The sequence below is a fragment of the Sander vitreus genome, chromosome 23, assembly GCF_031162955.1.
Source record: "Sander vitreus isolate 19-12246 chromosome 23, sanVit1, whole genome shotgun sequence".
Classification (NCBI taxonomy): Eukaryota; Metazoa; Chordata; class Actinopteri; order Perciformes; family Percidae; genus Sander; species Sander vitreus.
In genome coordinates this window covers 10,403,400-10,421,424 of record NC_135877.1, presented here as the reverse complement: position 1 = coordinate 10,421,424, position 18,025 = coordinate 10,403,400, and the positions used below count along the sequence as shown (strand labels likewise).

At 42.9% G+C, this 18,025-nt stretch overlaps 1 protein-coding gene across 5 annotated transcripts in view; it reads right to left on the bottom strand.

Annotated features, from left to right (window-relative positions):
- The window catches only part of foxp2 (forkhead box P2), a 100,282-nt gene that overhangs the window by 36,564 nt on the left and 45,693 nt on the right, over positions 1-18,025 (bottom strand). For all 5 annotated transcript variants that reach the window (XM_078242634.1, XM_078242631.1, XM_078242635.1 and 2 more), the window contains one exon: positions 2,877-2,966. In XM_078242634.1, the coding sequence (XP_078098760.1) occupies positions 2,877-2,966 (90 nt within the window). The remainder of the gene's footprint in view (positions 1-2,876; positions 2,967-18,025) is intronic.

The window sequence follows — 18,025 nt, the reverse complement described above, 5'->3', positions numbered from 1 at the left end:
AATAATGATCATTAGAGCCACTAACAATCGAGAGTTGTATAAAGTCACTTCTGGCAATGTAAAAACTTTAAGTAACTGTCACTGTGCTTGTGTAGGAGTTGTTGTATGTGTAGATGCATTATGCATGTGTGTGTGTGTGTGTGTGTGTGTGTGTGTATGTGTGTGTGTGTGTGTGTGTGTGAGCGAGTGAAACAACTGTCAGATTCATAGGCCACTGTAATCCTCTCCGCCTCTCCTTGTCCGCGTTTCTTTATTTGTATTCCAAATGTCAGTGTATAAATGCCTTTCAGAGGGGGGATATTGCCACAGAGAGGAGGAGAGCGAGGAGCAGAGGAGAATGGAGCAGAGACGAGAGGGTGTTGTGTGCCTTGGGAGAGCCGTGTAAGCAGCATGGCAGAGGAAGAGGGATTTACAGGGAGAAATAGGTGTTTATTGAGTGCTCCCGTGGGCTTACTGTGTAATAATAGACCTGTCACATTACGCAAATGTGGAGAAGCAGCTTGTGTGTGTGTTTGTATGTGTGTTTGTGGGACAGTTTTTTTTTTTTTTTTATGTGTGCATGCATGTGAATGCCAAAGCTGCCTGCCTCCGCATCATCAACTCCTGAGCAGCAGCGATGAGCGAGCAGATAGAATTAGTCAGGCGAGAGCCTTTAGCCGCTAATACGCGTAATTAAAACTGCAAGCTGAGGCACTTAGATGCTTGTGTACTAAATAATTTACATGCCATGATCTATGGATCATTTCCCGCTCTTAAATACCAAAGATGGGAGAACAAGAGGAAAAAAGACTGGCAGAGGATTTATCAGTATCTCTACCATAAGCAGGATGTCATGGTAATATTAATCCTTTCCTCACTTTCTACTGCACTATTCATACAAGGGGATCAATCCGCCAGCTTCCTCCAGTGGAAAACATGCAGCTTGATTGCCATGGAGTCTTATCAAGTTGTGAAGCTAATAAAATATTGCACTATAGCACCCATTGTGGCCTCATAATCTAGGTAAATAATGCAGCTTTATTGTGTAAACTCCCTCAAGACAAAAATAAAAAAGAGAGAAGACATAGAACAATAAGAAGAGCAAAACAAGGCTTTTTTAATCAAGTCAGAGTTTCTACTGCTTTATACTGATATTTGCACTCTGAAGTATTATAGCTAAAATGTCATTTGAAATGAGTGGATTCAAGGGCAGCATATTTCCACTGTAAAAATGAGCCCTGTTTGTGCTAGTGTGTATCTCTGGGAGAGTCAGCAGTGCCTCTCCTGTGACTCTCTGCATGGAGACTTTTTGGAACAAAGAGGTGAGGATGTTAATAAAGGCTGGATCAACAGATGGATTAGTTGGGAGCTGAGGACGGGCCGATCGGCAGGCCCTCTGATTCATATTGACTCATTTCGCCAACACGAGGCAAGGATGGAGTAAGCAAATGTAAATATTCAATATTTACCATCTGCTGGTGTTATTAGAGGCAGGGGCATGGACATGGGCTGACGGTTATCATGCACCCACACTGCTCTCATTCAATATTGTTCCTCCTGTCAAGTATGTATTGTACTTGGTGACTATGCAGGTATTTGTAGATCAGGATCCCATTTGTTTGAATCTTTTCGCTTTGGCATACAGAACCTCAAATAGAAAAAGTGCAATGGACCCTAACAATAAGCTACATAGAGCTATTGTTTAATTGACAATTATCCCCCCCACAGCTAAATAGATACCAAAATATACTGTACACTCAAATAAATAAAAACCCTTAAAAAATGTATTTATAATTCCATGTCATTATGTGTGAATATACTGATACTATTAACACTCTTGATGAAGTTGAGTTGAATTATTTAAATGCAAAAGCATGACTGAGTCTTTGCCAACCTTATCTTTTCGCCAGTACGTAATTAGGTACACAGGGGTGTGACTCCAATTGAAGGTGTCGCCATTGTTAGACTCTGTGAGGTGAGGTTAACGCCAATTTCCTTGACATTAATGAAATGCACAGAGCCCCTAATGAGGTAAACCATTGCTCCTTGATAGTACTTATTAGCTGAGTGGAGGGCACAAACTCCCACACTTCAATTTCAAACAGGCTAAAAATAAATTAAATAAAAAAATACTAATAATAAAACATGGAGCAGATGTCAAGGGGCCTTACATAATTTGAGGCAGGAAAAACTAACTAACTGTCTTGTTGGCTTAAATGAGCAGAAGGAAAAGACTCGGTAGTGAGAAAAATCTTAACATTAGGAAGAAAGAGGACTGCAGCCTATGTGTTAATATGTATATATGTGTGTGGTGTAGGTGTGCAACGGTTTGGTTGTGTGTGTGTGCGTGTGTGCATATGTGTGACCTTTTCCAAACCACTGACAACAGAAATAGACAGCTCTAATAATCAATAAGGCAAATTAGTTGTGAAAAGTGAAAAATGACAGGCAAGTTAAAATGAGCTGTCTCTGTAACCCACTAGTCAGGCCCACATTTCAAATAACTAACCTCTGGAAGTTCCTGTGTCAACAATACTATGGATCGAGTGTAGAAAAGCATACAGATCAAATAATTTGTCATCCTACCATACAGCCTTTGGTTATACTATTAATTATTGTCCAGTTCGATGGAGGCCTCACTGACAAATAAAATGTATACTGAACAGATGGCGAATGGATGAAACTTTGCTCTCTGAGATCTATCTGTGTTGTGTTTTTCTTGTGTCTATGTGACGCTTAGCCTCCTGGGGACTGGCTTGTCCAGCTTTAGGATTCCAATGGCAGGTCCGAGGATTGCGTTGGCAAATCAAACACACTTGTGGAACAGAGGAAATCTTCTTTTCGGAGGAGCATGTATTATGGATGGACTTAAGAGATTAGACGGGGAGCTGCTTTACCTGCAGTGGACGCTGCTTGTCCTGGCTCTTTGGAGATTTCAGGCCACTGCCTGGCTGCTGCAAGAGTAATTGCCTTGCTGCTTGTAGGGCCTGCGAAGAAAGGAACAAAAGACAAAAGACAGTGTGAAAAAAAAGAGAGAAAAAGAGACACTGAACATAAAATATTAGATTTTCCTGAAGCTGACAGCAGAGGTAATTCACATTTTCAGGGACAAAACAGTCATCTCTGAGTGAAAAACCTGTCAAACATCACATGCTATTTTCCGCAACACATTCTGACGTGGTTAACACTACGTTGGAGGTACGTTTTAGTAACAATTCACAGAGCTGTGATCAAGGATAAATACAGTTTGTCTAGAGCACCCCTGAAGAAGAGAGTGGAGGGGGTGGTGGGCTGAAAAAAACACAGAGCGTCAGTAGAATTGACCTGTCTAGTGTGTGCTCAACTGAAATACCCACTTCTCTCGGCAAATTACCACAAAATTTGCATATTCATAATATCAATTTGAAGTAGAGGCAGCACCATGTGAAGTGTCCCTGGGAGCTGTAATTAAAGTTGACAAAATCAACATCAGATTACATTTAGAGTGAATTAACTAGCAGCCCAGGTTTCACACTATGCGATGCTTATGAGAAGAGGATGGGCGATGGATGGAAAGAACGATGGACAGGTACATAGAGAAAGATAGACCATTCCCAGACTGATGGAATTCGTTCCCAGCTGTTTACACATGGCAAGAAAAAAAATTGACAAATCATAAATTTTAAATTGTTAAATCCGTCATCAACACTGTTTGATGTGTTTGCCAGACATGGAGATGATAAGAATCAGAGAGGCTGGGATGTGGTGTAATTTATTTCTCTAGGGTTTGATGGGATTACAGATCCCCTCCCGCCTGGTTGTGTGTGTGTACTGGATGTGTGTGACGAGCAAGCTCCAGCTTCACAGGTATGGTGGCAGCTGGGTTAGCAGCTTCACTCCAATTCTTCAAGAGCAGATGGATGAAAGAGTCTGGCAGAAAAGAACATTGTGCACAGCTGCTGCTACTACTACTGCTGCTGCTCCACACAGCCGCCGTATACCTTGTATTCTTTAGGCCCACGAGCATCAAGTGGGAGAGGAGGAAAAAGAAAAACACACGTATACACACACACACACACAACACAACAACTTCACAGGTGTTTCTTTTTTTTTGATGAAAAAAGAAGAGGACCAGTAGGAGGAGAAGCAAGAAATACGAAAAAATAAATAAAACTCAGATGGAGAGTGACACTTCCTCAGGAATCAGGGGGTGCTTATTTTATTTTCTGGTGCTTGCCAGTATCCATGACAACAGCTGCCTTGACAGGGCGTGCATATGGCGCAGCTCTGCCAGCTGGTGGGAACAATGTTTGAACTAGTACATTGAGATCCTGAGCAAACAAGAGGAAAAGACGGGGAGAGAGGGAGGGAGGGAGGGAGGGGGGGAGAGAGAGAGAGAGAGAGAGAGAGAGACAGTAAAAAAAAAAATGAGGAGAAAAAAAAGTTGCCATGTCTTTACCCCTCAGGGAACTCAGCCACCTCCTGATCAATTATGAAAAGACAGAGGGGGAGGGGTGGGGGGATGCTTGAAGAGGTGGTGGTGGTTGTGAGGGGGTCTGTCTGTCTCGGTGCTCAGGAGGAGCCAGGCTTTCTGAACTAAGGTAAACAAACACATTACACTGGCACTGGGTCCTAACTGCATTGATCTGTCTCCTTGGTAAGAGGAGCCTAGTCGCCACCGGGTTATATGTGTGTGAGTGTGTGTGTAATGTGACATCTGTAAGCTGAGCCATGTCCTTTCTTTAGAACACTCACACACACGCACATACAAAAAGTTGCCTGCGGCACACACTAAAGTACACATCAACACCTGCAGTAGGCAGGCTCACACAGCCACATCACGCTTTGCTTCTTGTGGACTTTTCCCAAACTGGATGGGAAATCAAACATTGCTTGACTTTCGCTTCCTCTTATTGGAAGGCAAAAGAGGAAACAAATTCCTTGAATGCCGGTAATCACTTTGCTCATTAAAACACAGGGCCTAATTAATCTCACCATGATTGGTGAATCAAAGTAATTATAAGGTTTATTGAGTCCTGCACATAGTAGTTAGAGGGGAGGCTGCTTGATGAGTGTAACCCAAGGTAACGGTCAGGAGGAAATGTTTATCCATGTGTGAATCAATAATGACTCGCTGCATTTTTATCGAAAGTCAAGAGAGCCACTCGATATATTACACACGGTCAAGAGTACAAAGAAAGAGAAAGAGATGTTTTTAACTGCACTTCCAATATCCATGCCAGGTAAATATTGAGGGAGGTGCAGGTATGAGAGGTGACGCACAGGGGTGAAGCAGAGAGATCAACTGCACCCGGCTTATTAGAAAAGAAGTCTGCTCAGACTGCATAAAGAGTACTACTCCAAACATAACGCAGTCCTTATCAACACAAACTTTTCCAGAGTGGTTTGTCATGCCTGAATCTGCCTGTCACCTCTTCCGTGGAAGTGGGGTTAGCTATTTGTCTGAGTCTGTGATGGTGTAAGGTAAGGGATAAAAAAAAAAAAGTCCTGTCCGCTCACTTACACTGGCTCTGAGTATTCAGCCATTACAGTAAAAAGCACCAATTTGTGCCACCCACTTCCCACTCCACAGAGATGGCAAGCTGAAGCTCATCTCAAAGCACAAAAAAGCACAAAATGCCAAGGAAAGTCATCAAAAGTTTGCTGAAGAGCTGCCCGAGCGGACAAAAACACAGACGAGTGCAGGCACACCGTCTATTTAACCTGGGTTGCTATGCAAGAAAAAATGACATCCCCAGTCTATTAATGCACACATTGTATAAACAGCACAATGTGACACATTCTTCAGAATGAGAGAGCAAGCCAGACAGAGGGCGAGAGAAAGCACTGGGCCCTGCTATATAAATAACAAGGCACTCAGAGGCATATTTGATGTTGATATCCATCACTGAGGTTGGAAGAGAGGAAAAAAAAAAAATAAGAGGAGGGAAAATAACACACAGAGCGACCAAGACCGTGACACGGGGATCCTTATGAAAATAAGATTCAGCCCAAATGGATCTGGTGTAATTGGTTTCAGATAGTGAGGTCAGGAGAAAGGCGATACAGGCAACTATTATGCGAAACGGACTAAGAAACAAGAATGTTTACACAGGCATTCCTCTGCTACATTAATAGGCATGCAGAGATCACTGGAGAGGAAGAGAGTGAGAAGAGACTGACAGAGAGGAAGAAAAAAAAACATATCAGCCATCCATTCATCCCTCCCTCCCTCCCACTATCCTGCACTCTCTCAGCCCCAGTATTTAGACTCTATACAGAACAGGGTAATAAGGAACACCTATCACAATGCACCTTTGTAAGGAGCATGCAAAGATCTTAAACAAGCATGAAATACTGTACATTAGCAGGCCCTGCAATACTGGGCCAAACCATTATAAATCTCCAGATTGCTTATTTGGTGTGGTGGAGACGGGGTGCGTGCAAGAAATAAGCCATCCACTGCACGTTATGTAGCCATGACATTGGAATTGGATATATCTGAGGGGGATATGTCTGAGGGGCAGACTGGAAAGTGTAGTTCACTTTCTGGCATGGGTCACGTTGGGAGTTGTTGTTATTAGGGGATATAGCAGATATTGGAAAGACAACACTGGTATGAAATAAGCTACCCTCAACAGGTACGTCTTCACAGCGCTGTGGCCTCTACAGGATGTTGCCATGTTCCAGATGGTAGCTGTAAACATGGCCTATCAATTGTTGATCAATAAGAAATGGGTTGCATCATGATAACATAAGTCTTACTGTAGTGTGCAGAACAGATGTTTGGTGTGTGTGTATATATGTGTGTTTGTTGTAGGGAGTAAAGGGCTGCTGTTCAACACTAGGCTGTAGGCCAAAACACATCCAGTCATGCTGACAGCTTTGACAACTCACACACACACACACACACACACACACACACACACACACACACACACACACACACACACAGGCTTATCTATCTTCGCTTCCAGGAAACACAGACGCTGAAGGAGGGGGGGAGGGGGAAAAAGGCAAAAAAGAAAAAGTGTGACACTTTATTCAAGCTGGAGGGAGTCGCATGCCACGGAAAACAAGGCACAAACAGTTTAAGCTGAACAAACAAACATGGCTGATTGGACTGAGGCTGCCAGCCTGCTGGCAGGGGAGATATGCGCCGACACTCCGCATCAAAATATTTACACCGTATCTTCTTATATAAGTGGATTCAGGGCAGATGGATGGATGGATACGGATTTGGAGGGGCTGGCTGGAGAGGATAGACAAATGAGAAGAGAAGGGGAGAAGGATAAGATGTCCCATACAATGTCTGAATACAAAAGTGAGTTCCTGATTTTGTGAAAACAAGCAATGTGCGACCAGGGAACATCGGTGGAACAGCAGAGGCCCTAAAATGGCTTCATGCAGCTGGGTGGCATTGACATCAGAGAGACTGTCCTGACACAGTAGTTCAATCGCACAACTGACATTACAGTATGTGCCTATTAGAGCTAAAACCTAAGATTGGTGTTGCTCCATGTCTTTGTTTTTTTAGTAAACACTGTCTGTTAGTTTGGTGAGAACCATTTGTGATGATCTTTGAACACTCGCAGCTAAATTAATGCAGTTACTAAATTTGTTTTATAAATCTGGTAAATGCTTGATCTGCGTGGTCTTCTATGGTTGCTATTGATCATCTTCACCTTAAGTAACTCAGCCACAGGAGTAAAGAGACTCCTATCCTTTTATAAAGGTCAGAACTGGTGATGACGCACCAGTGCCTCAACAATGTCTCCAGACTCAGTTCCCTTATCGCCTCCACAAGGCCCAAAGAGAGCACAATACACACCTGGATTCAGTCACCTTTGCTTGGTTGAGTACTAAGAAAGGAAATAATAAAAATGAAATGCAGTAGCATACACAGATAGCAGCTGGAGAAGTTGCAGGAATGCAAAGAAACAGATGCAAATGTTGACATAAGGCTGTTACAATGTGACTGTGTGATTGGATTTTGTTTATGTCAAACGCAAATGGAAGTGCTGAAAGTTGAAGCTAATGGGAAAGTGCCTGAAGGTGCGCTACTAAAAAGATTTTGATTTAAACAGAGGGTATATTACAGAGCATATTTGCTTGACTGACATGTAAAAAACTTGACTAACATATCAAAATCAGCCACATTTCAGCATCACCCAGGCTACCTTCCTATTCCTAAAATGTGGATTGTCTGGGTCCAATAACTGCTGGGATAGTGGCAAGAGGGCCACCGAAATGCAGTTTCCCAACAAAAACCTACAGTATTGTTGGTTTCTCAGATGGTGCTTCCATGAGAAACTAGAAAGAAAGAGAGAAACCAGAGAGGAAGAGAGAAAAAGAGAATTTGGAAAGTATGTAGGAGTAATGAGCATTTTAATGTATGACTCAATAAATCAACAGTCTGCAGTGCACAAGAGAGGGAGAGAGAGAAAGGTAGGGAGAGGTCCATGGAGAGTTTGCTTGGGCCTCAGGATGGAGGTAAAGCTATCCAGCAGAACAATGGGCTTCTGTGTCCCACTCTGCTATCTCTATCTCAGTAGTTCACAGCTACTTCAACTTCCACTGGCTCTACATATAAAGTGCCTCATCCCAAAATGAAAATGTGTCTTGTGCTCATTTACTGTGTTGTGGTCTCTTTTTTCTAAAGTGGATAATAGGTGTTTGGCAAGAAAACCTTCCATATTGATCGTTTGCTCTCTTCAACTCCTTTCCACCTCTTCACTGCACTTTGAATTCAACTCAACTTCTTTCTCTCTCCTCCTCCTCCCTCCCCTCTCACCTCCTCATAGCTCATATCACATTATTCATTTCTTCCTCTCATCCTTCTGTCTTCCTTCCCCCCTCTCTCCCACGGCGCTCACCCCTTGTTTATTGATTCTCTAGATTAAGAATTCCTAGGGTGGAGGATTGTAACACACAAGCATCAAATTATTTTGGGGTGTGCTTATTTGCCTTTCCCTTGCATCTATTTGGCCTGTGTCTGTAGACAATTATGCCTACCCAGCCTCAGACTCAGGTGCTAATAATGAAGGACAAATAGAATCATATGTGTAAACTTCCCCCACTGATGAAAATTTATATTAACTTTCTGCCACAGTAAACAGAGCTGCATAGCTACACCCTCCCCGGAGGATTGACAAGATGAATTTGCTCGCTCCTACCCCAGGAAGAAAGCTTGTATAGGAGGAAAAAGTGGTGGTGGCGGTAGGAGGGGCTCGGGGGTGTCTAGCTCCATTGTGTAACCTCACTCTTATTTTTCCACTAACGAAGACAAAACATGGGTCTGTTTTGTCCATCAGAGATAAAAGTGTGTGTTTATGTCTGAGAGAGGGAGTTGAAGAGTGCATATGCACCAATGTGTACGTGTATGCTGAGACGTTGCCAGCAATAATATGCAAGAGCATGGCCTGCTGTCATTCACTGCAACCGCTAACATTCACTGACATCCCACCTCCTGCTGTTATCACCATGGATATTCTGTGCAAATACAATGATTTATCTGTTCTAGCATGGGAGCGTAATTGTTTTCAGCTACCTTCAATCTGAACACAGAACCCCCAAACTGAGGTGGAATTTAAAACAAGACTGCCTTGTCACAGTGAAAACATTTTTGACCATTTTTATCAGGTTGGAAAGACCTGACCATACTTATCACATACAGATGTCATAACTGGTTCGGTTCTTCAGCCATCTTCTGTCCATTGTCTCAGTGCATCTCTTCCATGCTTCATCACTTCAATTCAATTTACCCCACAACGCCCCTATTACCCTGGTGCTCTGTCTCAGCTGGTGGCTTTAGCAAAGTCTTTACTTTGACCTGTGCTGTATCGCTACGTTTAGATAAGGTGACAGCAGGCCCATTCAGCAACGCTCTTTATCTACTGCTGCTCTTGGAAGTCCTTTAGAGCCCGACGACTGAGAGCTCCCACAATATACTGTATCACAAAGAGACAGAGAAGAAGAAAAATAGAGAAAGACAGAGAGAGAAGAGACCGGGGAAGGCATTTGTGTGGGTGGAAGAAGGGAGAGGAGAGAGAGTGTGGTGGGTGTCTGTGTGTGTGTGTGTGTGTGTGTGTGTGTGTGTGTGTGTATATATATATATATATATGTTTGTTTGAGGTGGGCAGTGTATGTGTGAGAGGTCAAGTGTTCTCGTCGCAAAAGCGAAGCTGGCATGAGGTACCTCCCAACCCTACATTCTCTCTCTATTACACACTCTCTCTCTCCTGAAGCGCTTGATTTCCTCTTCAGGTGATTATGATCCCTTTCCTTTTCACAGTTCTAGGCAAGTGGAGGTCACACAGCTGGATGAATACCAGATATGAAATGTTGCATTTAGGCCACGCATACCTCATTTGGAAAAGGGGCTGAGCCAAGTGGAAAAACTGGAATTGTGGGATGGGAAGAAGACCTCAATTGCTTCTACCTTATAAACTTGCTTATAAACAATACATAGCTTATCTGAACACTTTCAAATTGAGTAAGCGTGATATCATAGGTAACATACTCGAACATATCTACTGTATATGACAGTATGGCACTATATAAAAAATGGTGATCTATATGCCTACTGTAGCTATTCTGTGAGTTTGAACACAGCTGTATTTCTGCACAAACTAGGGCTTTCTCATCATTCCTGTCAGCAGATCAGACACAAAATAAAGTTGTTTTCATGGAGCTTGTGTCTGTCTGATTAAGAGGCTCCCACTCCAAAAACATGGCCAGAGGCGACTAGCAATCTGACTGTGGCACCAGAGAACAAGCAGCCGTCGTCGCCGCAGAAGAGCTTGTTTTGTGCAGAATGCCAATACCAATAGATGCTGTAGAAAAGATGAATGTGCTGACACAAATGTGTGCATACGAGACATGTGCACAAACATAAAGACCAGGGCTATAGTGGTAAATAAAAGGTTGCTGCATCCTGGGTAGGTAAAGTGCATTTAAATGTGTTTACCCTCCATTAAACCACTGATAAAGACACACACAGCGTGTACACGGCACAGACATTTAAAGCCTACACAGGAACACAAAACAATGATTAGGAAAAACAGGAAAGCTAAGTGCCACTGTCATCCAGCTATATGCCAACCAAAATTGGGTAAAACAGGGGCTGTTGTTATTTAAAATCCACACTGTTTGAGTGTGCATGTGCACTGACACAAGCAAACCAAGCCTGTGTGCCTGCTTAGTGCATGTGTATCTGGATGTGGGTGCATATGTGCACATCAGATCCTGTCTTGGGGGCTCTGCTGTTGCAGGTCAATAGTATGAGTGTCTGTCTGTCTAGTTCTGCAAAGCTCAGGTTAAGTGCTGAGTCTAATTGCTCCCCTGTTCTGGGGTCGATGAGAGAACACCCTGACCTTAGCTGTAAAAGACCTTACCTCACCCGCTGCATGGCTAACCCTGAATGTGGCCTGCAGCTGTAGTGACATATAACAAAACATCTATTTGCACATACTGTAAATGGGACATTCTCCAGTGTTTACTTTTCCGACAATTGTGTTGAGCTTATAGATACCGATTAATAGGGTTGGGCATCGAGAACCGATTCCTACTTGGAATTGTTTAAAAAATTATGATTCCAGTGGAATCGTTTCTTTATTGGAATCGTTTGGGATCGTGCGCAAGTTTGGGTTTCCGTACCGGCCAGGCTCTTGTTGTGTTGCAGCCATGGAGCACAATAAGCGACGCTCTAGTGTGGCTTTATTTTACGTTGAAAAAGCGGTAAAACTGCAACCCGCCATTGAATCAAAATAAAACTTTCCTCTTATTTGTGAAATAAGCATGTGACCCGTTTCAACTCCACCTCTCAAAGAATCGGAATCGAGAATCGATAAGAACTGGAATCGAAAGGAAGAATCACAATTTGAATCAGAATCGTTAAAATCCAAACGATGCCCAACTCTACCGATTAACACAACTGTCACATTGTCACACAACAGTTTATGGCTTTACATAATGGCCATTACATAGTTTTGTCCTGCCATTAGCCCCCAGTCACCTCAGTGAGGATTGCTCTCCATTGCGGGTCGTGTATCTTTCAATGAATGCCACACTTCCCCTAAAGATCAACTCAATAAATAGCCACTACATCTGCCTGTGGAAGGGGCCATGGATCACATTCACTCCCTGTCTCCTCTCTCAATTGCTTTGCTTATGTAACACCTATCTTTTCCTGTGCTCCTCCTCCCTTTCTTCTCTCCACCCGGCATTGTACCTTGGTGGTTGTCTTGTGAATATTCCAATTACAGCGATGTGTGTTTGACCTTTAAGTGAGCTGTAGAAGATATAGTTATCTGCCTTCCACTGTGACACCCAGCATCTATCAATCAGTGTTCCACCCCACTCCCATCACTACCACCACCCTCACCAGAACAGGCTGCTAGACTGAGCTGGGTCTGGTGAAATGTGTGTGTGTGTGTGTGTGTGTGTGTGTGTGTGTGTGTGTGTGTGAAAAGTGAGAAAGAAATAGAGAGAGGGAGCTATCACGAGCACAGACTGTGACTGGGGTAAGGTAGGCAAAGAGGCTTGGAGAGTCTCAGTGATATGCATAAGGTTTGTGTGTAAATACATAAATGTATACGACATATATACACACACACACACACACAGACACACACACACACACACACACACACACACACACACACAAAGAGGGAGGGAGAGAGAGATGTTAAACATTTCTTTCTTTAATCTGCCACCAGCCTGACTGAGTCTTACTTTTATAAACAAAGCCTTTTCCAACAGCATCCTATATCACGCTTCTAAGAACAAGCTAGCGTAAGCAGAGTCATACTTCTTTAGTTTCATTCTTGTTCCCCGCCCTTTTCCAAAGGGCTGATCTACATCTTTCATTGAATCAAGAATGGAAATTCAAAAGAAATGCTCCTTTTTCAATTTCATGCTGAAGTAGCTCAAGTTAGTGGATGTAATTTCTCCTAACAAGAAAATGTATCACTCTGTCGCACACTTAGTCTGGCTAGAAAAAGGGCCTCCTTTCTGCATTTTTTGGGCTTTGATAAATGTGCCAAAAGCAGAATCACTCCCTTCATAGCTCTCCGTACAAGGACAGAACAATTACAGTGGTTATTAAGAAAATAAAACCTCTGGTTGAAATTTGTATGAAAGATAAATGACATATAATTTAGGACTGCAGTGAAGGCATTACAAAATTAAGTCAGGACTAAGCCAAGAGGGGGATGGGGGTTGTTTTACACATATTGTAGGGACCACAACTTTTGACTGGGAGAAATATGTCATGGTACACACACAAGCTTATTAGCACACTACTAACACAAAGAATATGGAAAGAGTGAAAAGAAAAACACGCAGTTTTCAGTGATTTTGAGAGGGACTCTCTCCTCACACATTTCAAACTTGTGCCAACAAAGAAGTATTTCCTCTCTGTGACAAAAATTCTAGGAAGGACTAACGATGCACAAAAGTCCAATAAATCCATTTGAGGTTTTGTTCAAATTATGATTTTCAGGGTTCACACCGAATTGGATGATGAAGTCCAAACAGGTGGAAAGGAATGCATGAAGAATAGTATCGCTGAAACAATACCACGCATGGCCAAGCCACCAGGGTAATGTATATTTATCATGTAAACTTCTGATAAATGCATACGCAGAAACAATCAAATCTCTGGGTTTCAATTGGAAGATTTTGCACCATGGACTCAAGCGTGAAACCAATATCAGCTTAGTGTCTAGTCAAGCTTGAAGTGCTGCGCCTAGCTCACAAAGCATGTTCTGCATATGCTCATGGGCGTCACTTTTATCAGGGTGAAACAAGCAGCTTTTCAGTGCTATCACTGATCAATTCGGGCGAGTTAAGTCCCACAGTGTGGGTAAATAAGCAGTGGTTAGGTCTTGATGAGGAATGGCAGGCTGTTTGAGCGGGACCATAGGCTGGAGAGAGGTGGGCCTGTCCATCTCTGCTGCAATGGATTCCTAGTGTGACTTCCATCATTAACCTCCTGCTAGAGTACATCTTATTCTCTGTATCTTCCCAAAACAAATGTTCAGTGTATCCTCCAAAAGGACTTGATTGGAAGGGGATTTTTTTTATTCATAAATCACCTCTCCTTATGCCAATTTTGCTCTAATTCCCTACATTTAAACATATAGCAAATAATGTGTGATATTATAACTAAGTTGTAAATGATGACAGCAAAGTGAGGGCCTGACCTTGGCTGATACACAATAAAACCCAGCAGCTTCAGCTCTAAAGCCTGCAGTGAAGAGAGCCAAAGCCAGCGCTAAGTGACATGTCAGTCAGTTCGCCTGTTTGGAGCCTTCAATTCCCCACGGCCTGAGCTTATTTACTGCATTTGTATGAAAAGCTGTGAAGAGGTTCTCTTACATATGTATACAGTGTTTGAAAGCAATGCGTAAAGAGCATCTCCCCTTGCAGCCTGGTAGTGTTACAACTACAAACAACTTGGGAGAATGATGCAGCCATTTATATATTCGAAAATGGGTCAGGAATGAAGGTGATCGGAGCGGAGAGTGTTAACCAGTACAACAACAAAACAAACTATGCTGATAGCTGGAATCTGTTAGCTGAGATTTTGGTCGCCTTAGAGAAAAGCACCGGTGACATTAAAGATGCTACTACTTTTTGCTAGTCATCTTCTTAACCAGATTCAAAGTCATTTTAATATTAGTTAGAGAAGGGGAGGGGGATACACACAACAAACCATCAGGCATGCGTTTCAGAGTCTGATTTGTTACTATTCATGGCTAAAGCGGAGAGGAACTGTAATACTAGACATGCTTGTTAAATTCACAACACTCCAAAGCTGCCTTCTAGCAAATCCTGTCTTTTGGTTGTCAGCTTAAGACAGCCCGGCATATGCATATGTAGGATTTTTAAGCTCTGTTAAATGGATAGCGGTGTCGTGGCCTATCAAATGACTATAAGCCACTTGCCTTTTTTGGGGGGAAGGGAACCATTTACAGAAAAAGCAGACAGCATTGCGTTTCCTTGTATGCGTTGGAAAGCACCCCCCCTCCACACGTGTTTTCTCTATCCTCCTGTTAACTCCACATTAGAGGAAAACAGGGCCATTTACGTGTGTATTTTCAGGCTGCGGGTGACAGTAACACTCCACCCCGCCATATTAACGACTGGTGCTCTGTTTAAGCCAACGACAGGGGAGGGAACAAACAATGACAGAATGCCTGTTTTCGATTGTGAGGCCACAAAAGATGATACGCCATTCACCGCCAAGGCAGTTCGCAAATAACTTATTGCGGTGGGTATTGAGCTGGAGCAATTGCTCAGTCCACTCATGGTATGTGCCTATGTGCGAGTGTGTGTTTGTATGAGTGTGTATGCATGCCTGTATATGTGTTTGTGTGAGTGGCCTTATAGATCCAGTGCCATTTATTTCCCAGAGCTGGAGCGGGGCAGTTAGGGAGGCGTAAAAGGAAATGAGTTGTGAAGTGGCCATTGATCCTGGCCTGCACTAGGTTGGCTGAAGACTGCAGGACTATTGGTGTTACTGAATGGCTGCCTCTTATTTACACTGAGGTGGTTAACCCTGACCCAGTTCATTTATCACTGGGCTAATGCGCTACACAGAAAAGAATGTGTCAGGTCACACAAAAGGCCTGATCCAGATTTAATGATCTCAACTGGCTTCCATTATTTGCATTCACTATTAAAATATATGAAAATGTGAATGTACATGTGGTTTCTGTTTTACTTTAAATATAATGTCATATGAGCCAAAGAAAAAGCTTCTCACAGCAAGTGACCTCTGTGGCATTGCTCTAATATCCTGTAAACACACAAATGCACATGCGCGCACACACACACACACGGTGTGAGCTGTCTTTTTCAACCTGTGCTACCCCTCGACCTGTAGACCACACTGCCTACTCCACAGCTCCCAACTGCTTGAGCATAAAATAGCCATAAGTGTTTATTTCCAGCACATTTCACTCTATATCTCTCATCCTCTCTTCTCAATTCCTACATTGCTCGCTCGCTCGGTCCCTTTCTCCTCGTCTCTCTTTCAAGCCTTGCAGCTTGACATTTGGCCATGCTCTCAGGGGACTCCTGTGCGAAATGGAGTTACTGGGAAAACGCCACTGTACATTCCAGAAGGCTGCATGTAATGTGTCTTAAACATAGATGGACAGCCCACGTTTCAAGGAGCTGAAGAATGAGACGGAGGGGGAAAAAAAGGTAGAGAAGGAGGAAGAAGTTGCGTCTCGATAGATAATAGAATAATACTGTGTTTTGTCTGGGGAAGGGTGAGCAAACAGTAGCTATGCTGTCATTCACACCCTATATCTTTAGTGTCATCGCAAAGGGGGAAACTACAGGCCTATATATCACAGGCCTGTATGTACTATCCTGTAGGGACTGTCTGCTGATAGCCAGGCTTGAAATAAAAAAGAAGGATGGCTTTCATTGTAAATAAGTCAGACACAAGGATTGCCAGGGAAGAGCTGTCTTTTCACTGAAAGGGGAAATAATTTTACAAAGACATACAGTACATGCTGCTTCCCTAATGCTTCTCTAGCCTTTACAGAAAACCCTTATCTTCACACGGATGATGACGGTTAACAAAAGGCTCCTTTATGAAATCGTTCATATTTCTGCAGAGGTCTGTCTCCTGTCCTGAGAGGTGATTGATGCATCAGGCCAGGGCCAGTGTCTTATTTACACAGTTGAGTGGGGCAATCTCAGGCCTGAAAGATAAACCTAATGAGCTCCTTTGTGTAAGGGTGCAAATGAGAGACACCATCCTCCCTCCCTCCTTCCCTTTTCCATCCAAAGGGATAGTCTGGGTGATTAGGCCTTTAAATTATGCTCAAGGGCAAAGCCCAGATTTGCATCTTAGGTGTGTGTGTGTGTGTGTGTGTGTGTGTGTGTGTGTCTTCTCAAATACAGTATGGAGAGAAAGACAGAGAGGCAGGTGAAGGGCAAAGAGAGAAAGATGCTTGAGGCTGAGGCTTGTTTGTCAGAGGTGATGGTAAACATTGTGTGTCAGTATTAACTACACTAAACAACAAACTTGAGTTGTTATAAGAGGGAGGTAAGCTCACGTGTCTGTCAAATTAGCGTGTGCGCGCAAGCACACACACACACACACACACACACACACACTTTGTCTGTGGGGTAACTTTCTCCCTAATGACTTTCATTTTGGGGAGAATTTCATTTGCCCCTAAACCCTAAATATTACCCATCACTTGCTGTCAGATTTCTCATCCCTTCTATTTCCTCCAGCTAAACAGCTAGGAAGGCAGGTTAATTGCTGTCACTCTCAAGTTGGACCACTGCCTAGCTCTAGTGTAGCGACAGGGGTAGCCTGGAAGTAAGATGGCACCTTGGTGCACTTATTGTAATTTATGTCAAAATGCTGCAGTCATTTAAATGAGTTTGGATAGTTTGCATTTTGCTGCATCATGTGCCTGAGGAAAACACTGAAATGCATACCTAACCAGTTTACCAACATGTCAACCTCTACAAGTCTCTTGTAAACTGCATTTTAGTGCAAAAGTAAATAAATTACAGTCCTCACAAACAAACATTTCACATGCAAATAAAAAGTAAAACACAAAAATAGTTTCATGAAATGACAGGTATAAACAACTAAAAGCAAAAGAAAATGTAATGTATAATTTGGGACAAAAGATTTGAATCTCTGAAGCAACCATTTTCCATGGCAGAGTTTAATGAGTCAGTGATCTGGATGAGTAGTAGGTTGTAGTGACAGAAGTTTGTCCCCATAGCTATCCAGAGGTCTTCGGTTAAAACGACTGACCCGGCCACAATAGATGAGCCGGAGCCTCCATCTTGCTCTGAATATCAATACACTCCGTACAGTAGTGAGACCATCTAGAGGGGCGGCAGTTGTCCTTAGTATTGGCTCATCAATCCAACTGATAACCCTGGCAGGATTAAGTCTACAGACCACTGTAATCAACTAACAGCCTCATTATGGGACAATATGCTATAGATCCAAAGATCAATGCATAGCTCTCATGTACATACATAGCAGCATATAATATTAAAACTACAAGATACG